Raw genomic sequence first — 20,570 nt, 5'->3', positions numbered from 1 at the left:
AGAAAAGTCAGTCACGGAATTACGTCAGAAAAACCTGAACTTTCATTTCTTCAAATTCAAACCAAGATTTCTCTGAAGCGACATTGCTGTAATTGGGATGATGGTTTTTAAATCTGGTTTCCAGCCCATTTTGCCTTGGATTCCATACTTTAGCAAAATCACTGAGCTGACAGGTTAAGGCAGTATTAATCATTTTCATAATTTTGGCCTCTTTGCTGAAGAAGTGCCCAGATATACACTGGAGTTTCTTCTACCTTCTTGTACAGGGACACACCTACAGCCCTGCCTACAGCACTAACGTCTCTTAAAAGGTCTTAATGTGTTTAAGGGTCAAATACGGCTCTGTTTTGATCTTGTGTTCATTTCATTTAATTCTACTTTAATTATTACACCTAGACTCTTTTACTGGTTTAATTCAGAATTGCGTGTTTTTTTCTGTTTTTTTTTTTAAATCACTAACTCTGTTTTACTTTGGGACGAATACAATACTTTCATTCACTTTCAGTAGAAAGATATTTAAGTGGCAGTTACATTTCTTTGTAAACTAAGTGCCTCTGACAGACAGGATCCTTCATCCATCATGACCGTCCTCTCCAGAAATCACTCGCCATATGACGAGGCTGTAAATGATTTTTGAAGAAAATATTTGTCTTGTTGCACAGTAAAAAAAAAACAGGACTTGAAACAGATGTGAGACACATTTTGCAGCGGAGCTTCACGAGTGGTTGAAATGTGAGTCCATCAGAAAGTGTCCTCTCGGGACAACCACAGGGATCGTCCCCACTTTAGTTATTCCAGTCACCACCGTGTACACACATCACTGAACAGGACGGGAAAATTCGTCTTTAACATGCGTCACGTCCATTTCAACAGTTTTTCACTTTGTATATCTCACTCATGTGGATGAAAAGAAAGGTGGTCAGGTTTAGAAATGCACTATACGCCCAGAAAATCTCGTATTGTTCATATTTCTGAGTTTATAAAGTCAGCGTGTGGTTTACAGGCTACTGATGAGACACCGGGAGATCAGGTGACTGACCCGTCTGCGAAGGATTTGGATAAAGCAGAAGGTGAGTGTGTGTGTGTGTGTGTGTGTGTGTGTGTGTGTGTGTGTGTGTGTGTGTGTGTGTGTTTATATACTACTGAGGACCAAATGTCCCCACAAGGTTCGTAAAATCTGACAATTTAAACCTTGTAGGGATATTTGGATGGTCCCCACAAGGAAATTGCTGCCGTTTTGTGTTTTTGTTTTTTTTTTTAAACAAAAATAATAAATAAATAAAATGAAAGAGCCAAAAAGTTTTCTTGTTATTACTGAGGTTAAGGTTAGGGTGAGATTTAGGTGCAGGCACAGCATTAATTAACTGCAGTAATAATTGTCAATGGAAGGTCTTCACAGGGATAGTGAGACAAACGTGTGTGTGTGTGTGTGTGTGTGTTTTTGAAAGTTGGTTATAGACTTTGACCTCTTGTGTTCATCAGATTTATTTTTTGAGGTTTACTGATCTAATTCTAGACCTATTGGACACAAATTTCAGAAAGTATTTAAAGTTTAAGACATTTAGACTCGACATACAGTAATCCAACATAACGTTCTCGGTCAACTGCGATTCTGACAGTTAATTAACTCTATTAAATAGTTTGTTCATTTACATATTTACGTTTTGATTTATTTATGAAGCAAGTTTCTGCAAATCATGTAGCTAGTGAGTCTCTGAAGTTTAATCAACTTATTTTTCAGTAAACAGACCTTTTGATCGACCGATAGGCTTCTTCTTAGTTGGGATGGCCTTGGTGTAATGAAGGAAAAAGAAGTCGAGGAAGAGTCAAGAGACTCGAAATGTCACTTTGGTCATAAACGCCTTATTGTGTGCAGGTCATTCCGTTTATTTAATGAACTTAAAATGTCATCCACTATGATCAGAACACATTTTGTGTACCAGCTATACAATTTATTTACATGAACCATCGACAAATGAATCTGGAATAACTGACAGTGTGTTGGGTGTTCTAACTATCCGATATCAACTGACACCCTGAAAGCCACGCCCCCTCTCCTATTCTCACATTAGTGGGTTTATTTGGCGCTCTCATCTTGACTCCATTGTCTCGATTTATAGACACCGCATCCTCAATTTCTGTCATAGAGAATGCTTAAAGTTCATTAATGTGAGCTTGTGATATGATCAGTGTGCCATTAGATATGTATTATCGGTTAACTTGCTGCGAGCCGGCCTAGTGGTTAGCGTGTCCACCTCTCGACCAGTAGATCATGAGTTCTACTGGCAGTTGGCTCATACCAAAGACTCATCTCATTATTTCTAGCCACTTTATCCCATTCTACAGAGTCGCAGGCAAGCTGGAGCCTATCCCAGCTGACTACGGGCGAAAGGCGGGGTACACCCTGGACAAGTCGCCAGGTCATCACAGGGCTGACACATAGACACAGACAACCATTCACACTCACATTCACACCTACGGTCAATTTAGAGTCACCAGTTAACCTAACCTGCATGTCTTTGGACTGTGGGGGAAACCGGAGCACCCGGAGGAAACCCACGCGGACACGGGGAGAACATGCAAACTCCGCACAGAAAGGCCCTCGCTGGCCACGGGGCTCAAACCTGGACCTTCTTGCTGTGAGGCGACAGCGCTAACCACTACACCACCGTGCCGCCCACTATACCAAAGACTTTAAAAAAAAAAAAAAGGTACCTACTAACGTTGTAGTCAAGTCACTAAACCTCGAGTCCGAGTCCAGTCTCGAGTCCCCAGTGTTCAAGTCCGAGTCATTAAAGAAAATTTCGAGTCGAGTCCACTATTGATCCGAGTCAAGTCCAAGAACAAGACTCCAACCGCACCATTTGACGGTGGCTGTTGCTGCCTTTATGTGAAAGCGTCTCTGCTACTGTGTTGGACTAACGTTACTGCTCGACTGCGCCATTTTAATTAACAGGCTACAAATAAAAAGCTTGTTCTTCGCTCAGCAAGCCCCGCCCACCATCAACAGGGCAAATAACATGAGAGAGGGTTAACACTACGGTAGCTAGTTCATTGCTCAGCAAGCAAGCCCCGCTATCAACAGAGCGATGAACATAGCGTGTCACTTCCTTCTCTGGGTGAAGTCTTACCAAATGACGATTGAAGTTCGAGGTTGTCCCTGTCGTCTCCTCAATAGTTCTTCTACATATGGAACACACAGCACTGCATTTTTTCCCACTGCACGAGAAGTCTGTATAAGCAAAGCAGACAATCCTAGGAGCGTTCTCTCTAGGCATTTTAGTGCCATTAACATTAGTTTGTTCCTGAACATGACATATAAACAGGTGAATGTGCATTCTTTTGCATGAAATTAGTATAAAAATTTATCTCATCTCATTATCTCTAGCCGCTTTATCCTGTTCTACAGGGTCGCAGGCGAGCTGGAGCCTATCCCAGCTGACTACGGGCGAGAGGCGGGGTACACCTTGGACAAGTCGCCAGGTCATCACAGGGCTGACACATAGACACAGACAACCATTCACACTCACATTCACACCTACGCTCAATTTAGAGTCACCAGTTAACCTAACCTGCATGTCTTTGGACTGTGGGGGAAACCGGAGCACCCGGAGGAAACCCACGCGGACACGGGGAGAACATGCAAACTCTGCACAGAAAGGCCCTCGCCAGCCACAGGGCTCGAACCCAGACCTTCTTGCTGTGAGGCGACAGCGCTAACCACTACACCACCATGCCGCCCCTAAAAATTTATGTAAATATAAATATCTTAAGCCAAATTATTATACCATGTTACAAAAAATAAAGAAAAAAAATCAGAGTCCTCGCATCCGATTTATGAGTCCAAATGCAGTTAATGCACGAGTCCAAGTCATTAGTTCTCAAATCCAAGACAAGTCATGAGTCCTTAAAATTAAGGCACAAGTCGGACTTCAGTACTACAAGCCTGGTACCTACTGCCATCTGGGAAGGCACTGCAGTACAGATATGAGTAGGGAGTCAAATTCCTGCGGTTACCAGAGGACCCCGCCCCCCACTCTAACTACGTAACAGACGAGAGGCCGAGGGCTATAGAAATGGAGATCAGTACCACCCAATGTATCATGGGAAGGACTTTGATCAGTTAACTAGATTTGCGAGCAATGCCCCAAAAGCTTTCAAATGAAAATGGTGAAAACTGGCACCACTGTCATGCAACAAAGTGGCAGCTCTCAGAAGTTTTTGTAAAAGCACGATATTAAAAAAAAAGTACTACACTTTTTAAATGAAAACCATTGGTATGACTGTGTTATTTCTCTTCAGGGCTGTCTTTTTTTTTTTTTGTGATAACTGGTAAATAAATTAATAAATAAATAAAGCTTTTATTATATCGTGATGAGATTTTGATGTGGTTTTCCAAACTGAAGGTGCAGATGGACACAGTTCTGAGAAGTTCTTGGCACTGGAGCAGCAGCTGGTAGAGAAAGAGAAGGAACTTGCTGCCCTCAGGGAACGGCTGGCAGTCACAGAGTTACAGAACCAGAAGATTTCACAGGAAGGAAATTCTGACTCTCAAAATACCGAAAACATTCCTAGCATATCTGACGGTTCTGGAGTGCTACCTGGTCTTGAAGACGTTCCAGAGGAAGACACAACACTGATTGCAGTCAATACAGAAACATCTGTGATGTCTACATCTGTCGTGTCTTCATCTGCTGATAATGAGAGCAGTCCTGAGATGATTGGACCACAACCTGAGTCACCTGCAGAGTTAAAGGGAGCTTCTTCAGATGAGATGGTAACTAGCACAGACTCAGAAGTTGCTCATAGCAGCTGGACACTTCTGGAAGCTGTTAATCAAGATGCAGGTCAAGAGTGGCCTCAACAAATTCAGGACTTAAATGCTCTTCACCTTTCCACCCAGTCCTGGGAAGAAACTAGTGAAGAGCAGGTCACATCTACATGCTCGATGGTAAAGGTTGAGTCATCATCCATGGTTATCCAGGAAACGGTACAGATTCAATTTAGCCAGCAGGAGGCAAACTTGCTGAATGCTGATTCCAGTCCTGGTCAGGCTTTTGCACATATACTGGCAGAGGAACTCCAGAAACGATACAGCGAACTACTGAGTGAACTTCAACAAATGAAAGATTCAGCTGCTGAGTCTCAGGGGAAAGTACACCTCCTGGAAGAGGAACTGAAGTCACTAACAGTTGTTAAAGATGAAGCAGAGGCACGGGCCTTAAGATATGAAAGGGACTCGATGGAAGCTCAAGCTGAGATTCATAGAGAAGCAGAGCAGAAGACATCAGAGCAACATGAGCAGAAGAAAGTCCTTGAGGAGCAACTGGAGAGCTTGCTGAAGGAGGCTCATTCCAAAGATCAGATGATCCAGTCGCTTCAGGCAGAACTTGATGACACGCAGCAGAAACTTACTGAGAAAGAAGGTCAAGCCCTGATGCTGGGTACACAGTTGGAGGACGGAGAACTTGTCTCTTCAGAACTGGAGGAGAAAATCTTTGCTATGGAGGCAAGGATTCAGCAATTTTCTGAGGAGGCTGAGAGAGCTAAAGCTGCTCTCCTTGGCAAGACCATGGAGCTTGATGATTTGCAGCAGTCTCTTTCCTTGAAAGAGCAGGAGATGACGGAACTCAGTAATAGCATGACTGCCAAACTGCTTCAAGCAGATGAGGAAAAATTTACAATATCTAGTGAGGTCAAAATGCTAAAAGATCAGATGATGGAACTTGAGAAAACCTGGCATGACCAGCAGAAAGTGAAAGCAGATAAAACACCTGGTGAAAGTGAGGACTTGGTAGCTTTGCAGAAGGAGAATGAGAACCTGATTGCTCAAATAGCTACTATAAAAACAGATGGGGAACAGATGAAGCGAAAGTTGCAGGCAGCTTTGGTACAGCGCAAAGAATTGATGAAAAAGATTTCTGAATTTCAGAAGGAAGCAGAAGGTTGCAAAGAAAAAGTAAATCTAGAGGGAGATGTTAGCTGTGAGGAAAGGGAACAGGAACTACAGAAGCTTGATGCACAATTACAAGAGACCAGAAAAGTCTTGAATTCCAAAGAAGAGGCTTTGAATGTTCTGGAACAGAAAATGCAGAGCCAAGATCAAGCACTAGCCGAGGCGCATGTAGAAATCCAGCGCCTGATTGAGGAGGCTAAAGCATTAAGTGAAAAAGGACAAATGATGCACCAAGTTCAAGACGACAACATTAGACTCCAGGCACAGGTCACCAGCATGGAATCTGAGCTTGATGTATTGCAGAAAAAGCTACAGGAGGCTGTGGATTCTCGTAAAGACACCCTGCGCAAGGCGAAGGAAAAGGATAGGCACCATCGTGAGCAGCTGAGACTACAGAAAGAAGAGTACAGTGGTCTCCTAGAACGTTTTGAAGCTAAGGATGATGAGAAAGCTAAGCTAATAAAACGTTTGAATGAGCTAGAAAGTCTTGTGGAGTCGGGGGAACCAGGAGATAAAGAAAAGCTTATAAATGTAGAGGAAGTGTCTGAGACTACATCTGGCAAAGTGGAGAAACCAGGATCAGGAGATTGGGTTCAAGAGGATTGGGTGGACTTTACCACACCTGATACTGAAACCAGTCAGCAAAGATCACCTGCTGAGCAACCTCCACAAGCCACATCAGAAACTCACGAGAGTGTGATAATGTCCCTTCAAGACAAGGTAAAATTTGAACAAGCTGCCCGTTTGGATTTAGAAATACAGCTGCAAGAAAGTCAGGCATCTCTGTCACTCAAGGAGACTGAGTGGCTTGAGCTCAACAAAGAGCTGGAGACATTGAGGGAAAAGGAGAAACAGATTGATGCTCTTTCAGAAGAACTGGATGCTTTGAGAAAAAAGTGTGAGCAAGCAGAAGCCCATGCAGAAATGTTAAAGGCAGAAGTGGAGGAGGCTGCTGTTGTGGTCAAGACAAACATCTCTGATGCAGAATCTCCCGTTGTAGCTCTTCAGGCAGAGGTAGAGGAGTTTAAGCAGTTCCTCAAAAATAAAAATGATGAGATCATTGACCTAAGCCAGCAGCTGAATGAGCAGAGCTTCCTTCTACAGAAAATGCAGGAAACTGTATTGGAGAAAGATCAGCTGATCGCTTCCTTACAAGAAGGATTGAAAGCTGAGCAAGAGAGGAGTCAAAAACTGGAAGCAGAAATCCCACAGAAGCAGGAGGAAGAGAAAGACAACAATGCCAAGCTACAGCAGCTTCAGCGCAAATTTCAGGCTGCTCTGGTATCACGAAAGGAAGTTCTCAAAGAAAACCAGAGTTTAAAGGAAGAGCTGACTAGTGCTGAGAAGTCGAGATCAGAGTTGCTAGCAAAGATTACGAATATCGAGGCAAATCTGAGTAATCTAAGTACAGAGAAAGACAAACTAATTGAAGAGGTAGATAGGACCTTGCTGCAGAACCAAAGTCTTGGTGCCACTTGTGAAAGCCTTAAACTAGCAATGGATGGTCTGGTAAATGAAAAAGAAATGTACAAGCACCAAATTGAAAGTGCCAGAGAAGAAGCTGAGCAAGCATGTAGGCAATGGGAAGAAAAGGTGCAAGGCATGAAGGAGGAGTATGAGACCTTGCTGAAATCATATGAGAACGTGAGCGATGAAGCTGAACGGGTTAGAAGAGTGCTGGAGGCTGCAAGACAAGAGAGGCAAGAATCAGCGGCCAAAGCACGGGCCCATGAGGCAGCCAAACAAGAGGCAGAAAAGATGGCAGAAGAAGCTCAGAAGGAAGTGAATGCTGTAAAGGAAAAAATGCGAAAGTTTGCCAAGACAAAACATCAGAAAATTATGGAACTAGAAGAGGAGAATGAAAAGCTTCGAGAACAGTTGGAGAAGAAAGGAACCAAAGAACAAGACACCAATTTGGAGCAAGAACTTGAGAAAGTTAAGAATGAGTTTGAAGCTTTGAAAGCTAATTTTGATTCATTAGAAACTGAACGAAATTCTTTGGAACAGGAAACTGAAAAACTGAAACAGCAGCTGGCTCAAGAAATTGACAAAAAGACCAGTGGACTTTTGGATGTTGATTCCTCTGAGGACATTAAGGAACATGTAGTTGCTCAGCATTTGAGCCCTGTTTTAACTGAAAACCAAGAAGATCTAGCTCTTGGTAGCATTTCCAGAGAGTCTGATTTGTTGGAGCAACCAGAGGGGTCAGTGGGACCCAAGTCCCAACAAGAAGCCTCAGAAGTGGAAACTGAGATCGAAAGGACTGAATGTCAACACACAGAAACTGATGAACAGCTCAAGGAAAGGGAGGCAGCTCTTGAGGTAGCAGAGGGCAAATTAAAAGAACTACAAGCTGCTCTTGAAGATGAGAAACGAACCAGATTTGAACGAGAAACATTGCTAAATGCAGAGTTGTCCTCTCTTAGGCAACACCTTCAGGAGTCTGTAGAACGAGAAGAGAAGTTGAAAGAGGAGTGCTCAAACAGAGAAACCCAGCTTCCGGTGACTCGCACAAGATTTGAAGACACAATGGGAACCAGAGTTGATCAGGAAACTTTGCTTAATTCAGAGCTGGCCTCTCTTAAGCAACATCTTCAGGAGTCTGTAGAAAGAGAGCAGAGGCTGAAGGAAGAGTGCTCTAAGAAAGAAAATCAGCTTCAGGAACTTCGCACAAGTCTAGAGGTTGAGAAGGATGACCTTGAAGAACGACTGATGAACCAGTTAGCCCAGGTCAATGGTAGTATAGCAGGTTACCAACAGGAGGCAGCCGACAGCCGAGATCGCCTTGCAGACCTACAGCAAGAACTGGAGAAAGTGCAGAGGGAACAAGCTGAGTTGGAGGCCATGTTGGCAGGGGAAAGGGATCGAGCAGCCAGGCTTGAGGAAGATAAAAGGCAGGCTCAGCGAGAAAGAGCTGAGGCAGAAGCTGAAGCAGGCAAACAGAGAGAGCTTGAGCAGAAACTAAAATCTGCACAGAGGGTGAAGGAAGGTAGCCAGAGCCGAGCACGTCAGCTGGAGGAGCTGCTGAGGGAGAAACAGCTGGAGGTCCAGCAGATGCAAAAAGATTGCATCCGGTACCAAGAAAGAATCAGTGTACTAGATCGGGAAGCTAAGGCTCTCCTGTTGGGTAGAGAAGAGTTGTCCAATGAGCTTGAAGCCACTCGTCAGGAGATGGCAAAGATCAAAGAAGAGAGAAGCAGACTTGAATCAGAGTTGTCAATGCAGAAAGGGAAGCTGGATGTGGCTCAGAGTGAGGTGAGCCAGGCCCTTGCTGAGAAAGTGGCCTCTGAACAACTACTACATCGGCGAGAGGCTGAGTTGAAATCCGAAGCCGAGCGAACTCTTGATGAGGTGAGATATCGCTTAGGGGCAGAACTTAAAGAAATAGAACTAAGGTTGGAGCAGGCCTACAGAGACCGAGAAAGAGAAGAGGAGGCAACACTTGTGGCTAAGAATATTGCCGATGCTGCAGAGAAATATGCTCAGGAAACACAAGCACGCCTGGATGAATCACTAGCACGACTGGCTGCCTTCTCGCGCTCCATGTCCTCGCTGCAGGATGACCGTGACCGCGTTCTGGACGAAGCTAAACAGTGGGAGAGCCGTTTCCACAGTGCCCTCCAGGGAAAAGAGGCTGAATTGAGGGAGGCCGAAAGCAGAGCTAAGAACCTATCTGAGCAACTTCAGAAGGAGACAACACAAAAAGAGCAGTTGCAGAGCTCACTAGAGAGGTTTGTTTCATTTCTGTCCTGATTTTCTGTGATGATCACTAAAGTTCTATTTATTATTATTCTTGAAAAACTAATAATCTCATTTTCTCATATTCCTGACTTGTTTGCAGGTTGCAGAAAGCAGAGGAGCAGTGGCAGCTGGAGTTGTCTGAGGCAGAGAAAAAGCACAACGAATCTCTAACTGCTTTGGAGAAAGAAAGAGAAGAGTTGCAGCAGGAACTGACCCAGAAAGTTAGTTCTCTGGCACAGGTACAATCTCAACTTGCCTCCCTGGAAGCGGAAGCAGAAGGTCTGCGCCATCGAGCGAAGGCTCTAGAAGAAGCAGTTGACAAGCTTCAGAGCGAAGCCAGTCAAACCAGGGCTGAACTTAAGGAGCGAGAAACAGAAGAAAGAAGGTTGTGCTTAAACCTGGAGCAACTAGAGACAGACTTGCGTTCTTCTAAAACCCTTATGGATACTCTTCAAGCAGAATTGGCTGAGAAGCAGAAGAGGGAATTGGAGCTCCTTGAAGAGAAGGAACATGTTGTCACTCAGGTATTCACTTTTCATAGTGTTTTAATGCAGAATTGTTCTGAACTGCCCAGAACATTGTTCTTTTCTGTAATGATTCTGTTCTGTTCTGTCCCTAGGCTGTGGAGGAGGCCAGGAAGGAAGCAGACAGCAGGGCAGAAAAAGCAGAGGGACAGCTGGAGGAGAGAAGAGCAGTTGTGCGAGATCTTGAGGAGAAGCTTCGTAAAACTGAGGAGGATGCCAGCCAAAGCAAAGCTCAACTGGACACCTTCACAAAGGCTATGGGATCCTTGCAGGATGATCGGGACAGGGTAGTAAGCCAATACAAGCAGTTAGAGGAGCGACACCTCCAGGTAAGGTCTCGTGTATTGTAACATTCTCATTTCATAACTTTGTATGTCGTCTAACACGTTGTTGTCTTGTCAGTTAATGATGGAGAAGGATGGTCTCATTCAAGAAGCTGCTACCGAAAACAATGGCTTGAAAGAGGAGCTCCGTGCCCTTCTGGCCCAACGTGATGACCTTAATTCTGAAAACGCCAAGCTGGATGCTCAACTCCATGGCTACCGAGACGAGTTAAAGCAGGTTCTCTCTATGAAGGACTACCAGCATAAGAAGCTGCTTTCAGTCCAGCTTGAACGCATCAGTGCCTTAGAAAAAGAAAGAGAAGAGGTCCTGGCCAAGATGGAGGTTCTGGAAAAAGAAGCTTTGGTAAAAAGAGGACCTGCGGTGGAGCATGAGATTTTGAGCCAGTCCGGACAGGTTGAAGCAGTGTTACATGATGCGCCTGGTGCAGAGCTGGAGAAGCTAAGGGAACAGCTTCAAGCAGCCAGGAAGAAGATCAGCACCCTGGAGGAAACGCTTGCATCTGAAAGGGAGGCATATGCAGCCCACAGTAAGGAGTTGAAAGAGCTGCGCTGGGAGGGCGGCATACTTCGAACGGAGACCGAGACAGCTGAGGAGAGGGTGGCTGAGTTGGCCAGAGACTTGATGGAAATGGAGCAGAAGTTGCTAGCAGAGAAAGAAGCATCAGCTCAACTTCGTGCTCAGAACCAGGCCTTTGGTGAAGCCATGGCCTCTTTGCAGGATTCACGTGACGAGGCCATCAATGAAGTGAAGGAACTGCGCCTTCACATGGAAGTGTGTCCCCAATCGGGACACTCATCAGCGCCACCTAGCAGCTCTACTGGTGAAGTGTGGAGCCTGAAGAATGCTCTTTCTGCACTCCAGAATGACCGGGAAAGAATGGTACCTAACGTTTGATAGATACTACCATTACTTGATTAGAATTGGGTATCCAAGTATGCAGAGTCTCTGGGCTTTTCTTGAGATAAAGGCTGTCCAATTGGATGGATTTCTGACAACCTTATGTTGGCCTAACTTGAAAACAGCCTTTCATGTGGCAGTTTTGATGTAGGCAATCCCATTGTTCTGTTCCCCAGACCAGAATTCTTTATATGTTTCAACAAAAAGGAGGACCAAACTGGCAATCCGATCTTGAGAAGTATACGAATCACTTTTCTCATGGTTAGCATTTCAGCCTTGCCAGACGTTGTTACTAGATAATGGAATGTAGGGTAGTTGAGTTAGGCAAAAGAAAGTTAGCTGCTGCTAATTCAGGAGCCACCTTGAGGATGTCAATAATGTAGCAAGCAATATGTTCTTGCATAGTTAAGATACTGCCCAACAAATGGGCATAGAAAACACTTGAGTTACTGCACTTAAGTATTGTTTTGGATGACGACCTGGATTTACCAAAAGGTTCATATATAATGCTTTCTTTGGCTCGCACGTAAAAAAGAAATATCGACCTAAAGACTCCTAACTACCGTACATAAATAATGTTGATCAGGGTTTTTTTTTTTTTTAAATCAGCTTCAAATATTCCATTCTACTCCATATTTCTATATTTTAATTCTGTACAATTTTGACAAAGCACCCATACTTTTGCTTGGGTACAGGGATTTTTTTTCCCCCTTTTTTTTTTCCGACCCAGCCAACAAAAATGGTGTATAAAAGGTTGCAGCTACATCCAGAATGGGAAATAGTTATGGATCCACTTAATATTTTTGCTGATTAATGAGAAAAAAGGCCATTCAACCATCTGATCTCCCTCTCTGACAGCTCGAACAACTGCAGATCCAACGCAGTGAGCTGGACAGACTTGGAGCTGGAGAGCTTGCAAGACTTGCCAAGATCCTGGAGGAGGAAAGGAAGAAGACTGGAGAGACAGAGAAAAGGATGACTGCGCTGCTGCAGGAGAGGGATGCACAGCTGGAGAGGGACAGGCAGGAACTGGAGATGCTCAAGTAAGAGGACTGAAGTTCTGGTTATATTGTTGTAGCAGTTGTACTTGGACAGATGTGAACAAATCCGTAGCCTGGGCTCCTGGGATAAGCATGTTTAGTGTCTGGGCTATTAGTTTTTTATTTGTAGTTGCCCCAGCTAGGTTCAACAATCTGAGAAAGTAAATAAACTTCCTATTGATGTTTGCAAAACAAAAAAAAAATTAATTTGGTCTGTCAAAGTCTCTCCTGTGCCAGGTCTTCCCAGGCAGTCTCCTGTCTCAGTACTACCCAGCTCTTTGAGGCGCATGGGTCTGGCTCTGATCTTCATTTTCATAGCCCTTGGCCTCTTGCCTATTATATCGCTAAGGTTACAGTGGGGGGGGGCGGGTCCTCTGGTAACTGCCAGAGTTTGACTCCCTACTTGCATCCGTATTGCAGCATACCTTACCAGATGGCAGTAGGTACCATTTTTATCCCCCACTGCCCGAAAGGCCCGAAGGGGGATTATGTTGTGGTGATGTCTGGCCATCCTGGGAAAGGCACTCACCTTCTGAAATCAACTCCTCTCACAATTTTTGGAGGAATTTCATGAAACTTGACAGGATTCTTTGTTATGTCGGTAATGCGCATTTTGCAATTTCCTTCAGTTCAGTTGCATTTTACCAGACTTATGGCCCTTGATTACCAGATTTGTACTTTGACAATTTCATGAGGGTGCATTAAGCACTTATTGCATAGATATAGTTGCCAGCGGGGGATATTGTGCTCTCAGAGCACTCTTGTTATGATGGTCTTTGGTATGACCCGACCGCAAGTAGAACTTGCGATCTCCTGGTCGAGAGGTGGACACGCTAACCATTCAGTCAGCTCACGGTTTATTTGGTGTGTACTTGCGCAACAAGCTGATGTAAAGCCTCTTTGTTGCTGTAAAGCACAGTGCAAGCTATTTGTTCCGAATCTCACCAACTGCTGCACTACACACATCGGCTGACAATTATTGGAATAATCGAAATAATTACTGTACACAGAAGATGTTTTGAGAGTCAGCATTATGGAAACCAACACAAATATTCAAATATCCTGCCGATTTATACACGTTTACCTGTGAGGTGACTCTACCGAGAACAAGTAAAGGTGGCCTAGCTGATGAATTTATGATTCAGTTACCCCAGTCACATGAATGACTTTTTTTTTTTTTTTTCAAAAGATAATAGCAGACCCACATGATCTAAATATTTAAATTAAATTCATACAGGAATATCCCGTATAACACACAAACAAATCATTAGTTAAAAAATACAAACTAAAATCCTGGAGCCAGAGAGGACTTTTATCTTGTGTTATCACCCCCTGCAGGCTGGAGCGTATTGACTTGCAGGCTCAAGCAGAGTCTCTGAGGAAGCAAACTCTAGCAACGCTTTCTGAACGTGACCAGCGGATACGCCAACTCGGCGCCATGCTGGAGGAGGCGCGATCATCAGAACCAAAACTCCTGCAGGAACACGCACACAGACAGGTGAGGGGAACACACCTGAGCTGTTTGTTAGCTTTGTGATTATAATTATTTCAGATGAACCCGTTCCCATCGCCCATTGGCTTAAATAGGGTTTTCACCTGATGCACGGTACTTGCTTTTATCTTCATATAAAAATCTTTTTTTTTTCCCTCTGGCATCTTGCTACTGAAGTCATAAAGATGTGAAAATGTATGTTTATATTTGTTGGTTTGACACGAATCATGACTGCTTTTAACATTTTAAATTTGCTATCCTGATGTATCTAGGGAAGAATTTCCGAAGACAGCGCCCCCGGAGGCCCCCTCGGGCATAGCGAGGACTATAAGGCAGAATGTGTTGTTCTCCAGAAGAGGTATCGGTGTATATTGACTGGACCTAATACACACTTTCCAACAGGCAAAGCACCCCGAGGTTGATTGTTTTCCTGTAACAGCACGTCCCCAAGTGTTTTTATAGTGCACTCTTCCACCACAATATGACAATTTTTCAATTATTAACAGACATGTCGTCATTATTTACTGTATCTGTTTATCGTTGCTGTTCTCACGTACGTTATAGCAGCTATAAACGCTCGTTCCCTCACCAGCCTCTCTTTATTCTCTCAAAATTAATAAGGTGAAAAATCACAGCTGCTTGTATTTTGAGACTGAGAAACCGTAAAGAAGCGTAAACTCCTCTGTCCTGAAGATGTTGTAAAACTGATCGTTACAGCTTTAACTCTGACTGTTACACAGCGCGGACGCTGGAGACTTCTTCCAGAAACGTGACATAAACACACTTCTACAACCCCGATTCCAAAAAAGTTGGGACAAAGTACAAATTGTAAATAAAAACGGAATGCAATGATGTGGAAGTTTCAAAATTCCATATTTTATTCAGAATAGAACATAGATGACATATCAAATGTTTAAACTGAGAAAATGTATCATTTAAAGAGAAAAATTAGGTGATTTTAAATTTCATGACAACAACACATCTCAAAAAAGTTGGGACAAGGCCATGTTTCCCACTGTGAGACATCCCCTTTTCTCTTTACAACAGTCTGTAAACGTCTGGGGACTGAGGAGACAAGTTGCTCAAGTTTAGGGATAGGAATGTTAACCCATTCTTGTCTAATGTAGGATTCTAGTTGCTCAACTGTCTTAGGTCTTTTTTGTCGTATCTTCCATTTTATGATGCGCCAAATGTTTTCTATGGGTGAAAGATCTGGACTGCAGGCTGGCCAGTTCAGTACCCGGACCCTTCTTCTACGCAGCCATGATGCTGTAATTGATGCAGTATGTGGTTTGGTATTGTCATGTTGGAAAATGCAAGGTCTTCCCTGAAAGAGATGTTGTCTGGATGGGAGCATATGTTGCTCTAGAACCTGGATATACCTTTCAGCATTGATGGTGTCTTTCCAGATGTGTAAGCTGCCCATGCCACACGCACTAATGCAACCCCATACCATCAGAGATGCAGGCTTCTGAACTGAGCGCTGATAACAACTTGGGTCGTCCTTCTCCTCTTTAGTCCGAATAGCACGACATCCCTGATTTCCATAAAGAACTTCAAATTTTGATTCGTCTGACCACAGAACAGTTTTCCACTTTGCCACAGTCCATTTTAAATGAGCCTTGGCCCAGAGAAGACGTCTGCGCTTCTGGATCGTGTTTAGATACGGCTTCTTCTTTCAACTATAGAGTTTTAGCTGGCAACGGTGGATGGCACAGTGAATTGTGTTCACAGATAATGTTCTCTGGAAATATTCCTGAGCCCATTTTGTGATTTCCAATACAGAAGCATGCCTGTATGTGATGCAGTGCCGTCTAAGGGCCCGAAGATCACGGGCACCCAGTATGGTTTTCCGGCCTTGACCCTTACGCACAGAGATTCTTCCAGGTTCTCTGAATCTTTTGATGATATTATGCGCTGTAGATGATGATATGTTCAAACTCTTTGCAATTTTACACTGTCGAACTCCTTTCTGATATTGCTCCACTATTTGTTGGCGCAGAATTAGGGGGATTGGTGATCCTCTTCCCATCTTTACTTCTGAGAGCCGCTGCCACTCCAAGATGCTCTTTTTATACCCAGTCATGTTAATGACCTATTGCCAATTGACCTAATGAGTTGCAATTTGGTCCTCCAGCTGTTCCTTTTTTGTACCTTTAACTTTTCCACCCTCTTATTGCCCCTGTCCCAACTTTTTTGAGATGTGTTGCTGTCATGAAATTTCAAAATGTCTCGCTTTCGACATTTGATATGTTGTCTATGTTCTATTGTGAATGCAATATCAGTTTTTGAGATTTGTAAATTATTGCATTCCGTTTTTATTTACAATTTGTACTTTTGTCCCAACTTTTTTGGAATCGGGGTTGTACTTATTTTAAGAAAACTTACCACTGGACACGCCCCTGTGAACAAACTGTTCCTATAGAAATGATAACGTCTTAAAACGAGGGCGTTAGAATAAACCTGCGCTACTGTCAGCGCTGCTGTTCTAGAGAATTAATCAACACCTTCTGACCAATCAGAGTTCCACAGCACTGTGGTGTAGAGTTTTTATTATTGTACATCGTTAATATTAAAGCAACCATGAGATGAACAGCATATGAGAATCTTTTTTTTTTTGTGTGTGTGTGTCAGGTTGGATGAGGAGATGGAGCTGAGGCTCAGCATACAGGAGCAGCTCTCAGCAGCACAGGATCATCTCCAACGGTATGACCTTAATCCAGGAATGACATCACTTCCTGTCTGCCCCCAGCGCTGTTCTGTAAACACACGTTTGTTGAGTTTGACGAGACACAAACACATCGGCTTATCCTCTTTTTATTCCTAGTGTATAAAAATAAAAAATCTAGACATAACTACAAGGTACACAGACATATATAAAATAAATATAACAGAAAACATCTAATAAAATGAATAAATAATTAACATTTAAAAGAATACGGTAAATAAATAAAATGGATAGTAAATAAAGAAAATGGAATAAATAGAAGAGAAAGCATAAGAGAAAAGAGAGAGGAAAAAGGGAAGAGGGACAAACAAACTAACAAACAAATCAATTAATTAGTTAATTAAACACATAAATAGCTTATTATTTAATTAGTTGGTTAGTTAAATAAATAAACCAATTTTATTTATTTATTTATTTAAGTTCAATAAATAATTAAAATGGAGACAAAGAAGGCCCATAAATAACCTAAATAAATTTGAAAAAGGCGTACGTGTGCAATAAATAAAAAATTACACGGACAAGGAAGAGAGAGAGAAAAATAATTGAAAAGGAAAAATACATGAATAGATAGACGGATAGAAGGAAAGGAGGAGAAAGAGAAAATAATACCTAAATAAAATGAAAGAAATAAAAAAAAACATTTAAAGTAATATGGCAACAATTTAAAAATAAGAAAAGAAAAGTCAGGGACGTGTGTGTGTGTGTGTGTGTGTGTGTTCGCAGATACACGCAGGACAAGTGGCGCTCAGGACCGCGGGACATTCACTCGGAGACGGCTGTGCTGATCGATCCACCAGAGGGCGCCGTTACTCGGGTGTGTAATTAAAGCGTTGATGAGGGAATGTGTGTGATGGTGAGAACAGGAACCGACTCGTTTATCCCACGCTGTGGCTCTAATAATGGAGTTTTTGTGTTTCAGAGCCGGAGTGGAGGTCTCGGATTGGTGCGAACGCTGCGAGGAGCTTTCTGTTCCCGCCAGAGAACGCCGCTGCTCGTGTCTCTGTACTTACTGATGATCCACACCGTGCTGCTGCTCTGTCTGGGAGGATATCTCTGAGAGAGAGAGAGAGAGAGAGAGAGAGAGAGGCTTTACACCTTCTCTTTACAGGAGAACAGAACGAGAGAGTTCGTCCCCTTGAGAGATCGACAGTTACAGGACACATAACCTATATATATATATATATATATATATATATATATATATATATATATATATATATATATATATATTTCCTTTTTTTCTTATTTTTAAATGAATGGATTTCTTCTTAGCTACTTTACCAAAGTCTTCCTCGTGGAGTTTCCTCCATGTGGCCAAAAGTCTCACTGCCAAAATCAACACTGTATCACAGGGACCATGAAGAAAAGTCATGATGTTCAATGAGTGTAAACGTTCACCCACATTCCAGCTGACTAAAAGCTATTTTGAGTAAAATCTACACTCAGCCATGCAGGAATGTTACTATAATATAAAATAAGATAATGTCCAGAGAATTCTTCATAATTCAGTGTCACACTGCTGCAGGACTTTATTCTATCGCTTCTATATCAATCAGAGAAAGGACTGCAGCGCTGTACACGGATGTTCTAAGGAACAGCACCGGCATTAGCTGGGAGTTTAGATCTTCAGCTCGAAAGACGTAGCAGGTGAAATGTGAGGCATTTTTCAGAAATACCCTAATTACAAGATGACGATGATGATTTAGAGATTCTACACGAACCTGTTCGTCTCCTTGGAGTCAAGAAATTTGTTATATTTTTGTTTCCTTTTCTGACCTGTATAATTTTTCAGAAAAGTCTAAAGTCTATATCTGCTCAGATGAGAAACTCTGGGGAACACGTGCTATATTTGTTCAATGTTAAATCAAATTAAAGCAGCAGTCAGTGATTTTTAAGTTGGACGCGCCTCCTCATATTGACCCATTTTCATTAAAATGTCCGCACAGAGGAGCAACTCAACATGATCGGGACCACCGACTTCCAACCAATCATGACACAGAAGGAAAAGACAGGAAGTGTGACAGATTTCTACAGCATTAAATCAAATTAAAGCAGCAGTCAGTGAATTTTTTTTTTTTCCCCTTTCTTTGAAACTTCTTATATTGAGCCCACTTCAACAAAACGTCTGGTCGGAGCACAGCGATGTCTCTACCCGTCAGTCATGTTGTTTGTCAATTTAGAAAGCTCCGCCCACCTGCAGAAGTTTTCATGCGTTCTCGCCTACACATGTCTAAATGACAGTAAAATAAAGCATTCTAAATCTAAAACCCACCAGCTTTCACAGGGAAAAGGTGATTTAAAGGTGTAGCCTTTTTTTTTTTTTTAGGCAGATCTTAGTTGTTTTAAAACTCTTCATTAAACAGAAACTGCCCAGCTCTTCAGTGTTCCTGCAAAGGCCACACCCACAAAAGATATGCTTAGGATAGAAAGCCTCAGTACTTTTGCCAGAGATGGGTGCAGCTTTCTGAATTGAAAGGCAACAGGGCTGACATGACAGGCACGTAGGGACGGCGCTGTGTCCTGATTGGTTGGATGTTGGTGGTCTGTATTATGAGTACGTTATTATGTTCGACTTAAAAATCACTCACTGCTGCTTTAATTTACTTGATCATGATACAAACTGGTCACGTTTTCTACTTCACGTGTTTCAGCTTAAACTGTTGAAAGGTGTGAAGCTAACTTCTAGCTGTCATTGTGTGCGTTGCCATAGAAACGACCGATTTTGGAATCCGAGGAGAGTCTGAGGCGGAGCTCGCAGTCGAATCACCGATTTCGTTATCTTGTAACGAACGTGATGTTTAAAGCATAAAAATCATTCCTTCTCATTTGAGTTTGTAACGTAGATGATTTCTTTGGGTTTTTCTTTCCTGACTTCGCTGTTGCCATGGCAACAACATATAATACAAATACCTGCAGCTCACTGCGAGTGGTGCACATTCCACAATCAGGGTTTTAATCTGGACTTTATGCGTTTTAAATCGGCTCGAGCGCAGATGTGAAAACACTAACTCCAGGGCTCTCGTGTGTTTCGCACTCGTCCTGCGAGCTCCTTTCCCTCTGAAAGACTTTTCCTGTGTTGGGTTCGGACGGGCTCCTCATGTTAACTCTTTGTTTACCGGGTGATTTTAAGCACAGCCCCGAGTGGGCTTCCTGTTTTACCTGTATAATGACCTGTAAATGATCTGTTTCCTCCTCTGTGTTTCTTTGTAGGGGTTATTTTTGGAAATAAAGCTTATTTATAGTAAGGGACAGGATTCTTGATTCTTTATGGACAGCAGCAAATTATCTTTGTATTATTGTGATCTTGGGGGGGGAGTGCAACACCGAAGCGCGTGAGATGAAATCCGTCAGTCACACAGACCCTCAAAGCTCTTTATTTAAGAGAAAAAGACATTTATTAGCTATGAAAGTACGGTATACACTCCCCGGCCACTTGAATAAGAACTTGTTGTTGATTTTAAGATCCCTGTTCTTGGCTGCAGGAGTGGAACCCAGTGTGGTGTTCTGTTCTGCTGTTGCATGCTGAGATGCTTTTCTGCTCACCACAGTTGTAAAGAGTGATGATTGAGTTACTATATCCTTCCTGGTAAAAAAAAAAAAGCTTGAACCAATCGGGTCATTTTCCTCTGAGCTCTCTTATCAACAAGGCGTTTGTTTCCACCCATAGAACTGTCGCTCATTCGATGTTTGTTTTTTGCACAATTCTGTGTAAATTCTAGAGACTGTTGTGTGTGAAAACCCCAGGAGATCAGCAGTTTCTGAAATACTCAAATCAACAGCCATGCCACAGTGAAGGAAAGCAAGTCACACTTCACTTTGAGATCACAATTTTTCCCGTTCTGATGTT

The 20,570-nt window shown here is 42.8% G+C and overlaps 1 protein-coding gene across 2 annotated transcripts in view; it reads left to right on the top strand.

Moving 5' to 3' along the window:
* The window catches only part of golgb1 (golgin B1), a 52,211-nt gene extending 32,242 nt beyond the window's left edge, over window positions 1–19,969 (top strand). For both annotated transcript variants that reach the window (XM_060903806.1, XM_060903805.1), the window contains exons 10-20: window positions 1,004–1,070; window positions 4,407–9,687; window positions 9,798–10,221; window positions 10,317–10,550; window positions 10,624–11,445; window positions 12,322–12,506; window positions 13,842–14,001; window positions 14,268–14,353; window positions 16,630–16,701; window positions 17,447–17,537; window positions 17,643–19,969. In XM_060903806.1, coding sequence (XP_060759789.1) covers window positions 1,004–1,070; window positions 4,407–9,687; window positions 9,798–10,221; window positions 10,317–10,550; window positions 10,624–11,445; window positions 12,322–12,506; window positions 13,842–14,001; window positions 14,268–14,353; window positions 16,630–16,701; window positions 17,447–17,537; window positions 17,643–17,780 — 7,560 coding nt within the window. In that variant the 3' untranslated portion in view covers window positions 17,781–19,969. The remainder of the gene's footprint in view (window positions 1–1,003; window positions 1,071–4,406; window positions 9,688–9,797; window positions 10,222–10,316; window positions 10,551–10,623; window positions 11,446–12,321; window positions 12,507–13,841; window positions 14,002–14,267; window positions 14,354–16,629; window positions 16,702–17,446; window positions 17,538–17,642) is intronic.
* Window positions 19,970–20,570: the final 601 nt, after the last annotated feature.

Source organism: Neoarius graeffei, chromosome 21 (assembly GCF_027579695.1).
Source record: "Neoarius graeffei isolate fNeoGra1 chromosome 21, fNeoGra1.pri, whole genome shotgun sequence".
In the NCBI taxonomy this organism is placed as follows: Eukaryota; Metazoa; Chordata; class Actinopteri; order Siluriformes; family Ariidae; genus Neoarius; species Neoarius graeffei.
Note: the sequence above shows the minus strand (reverse complement) of the source record. Positions and strands in the feature narration are given on the sequence as shown.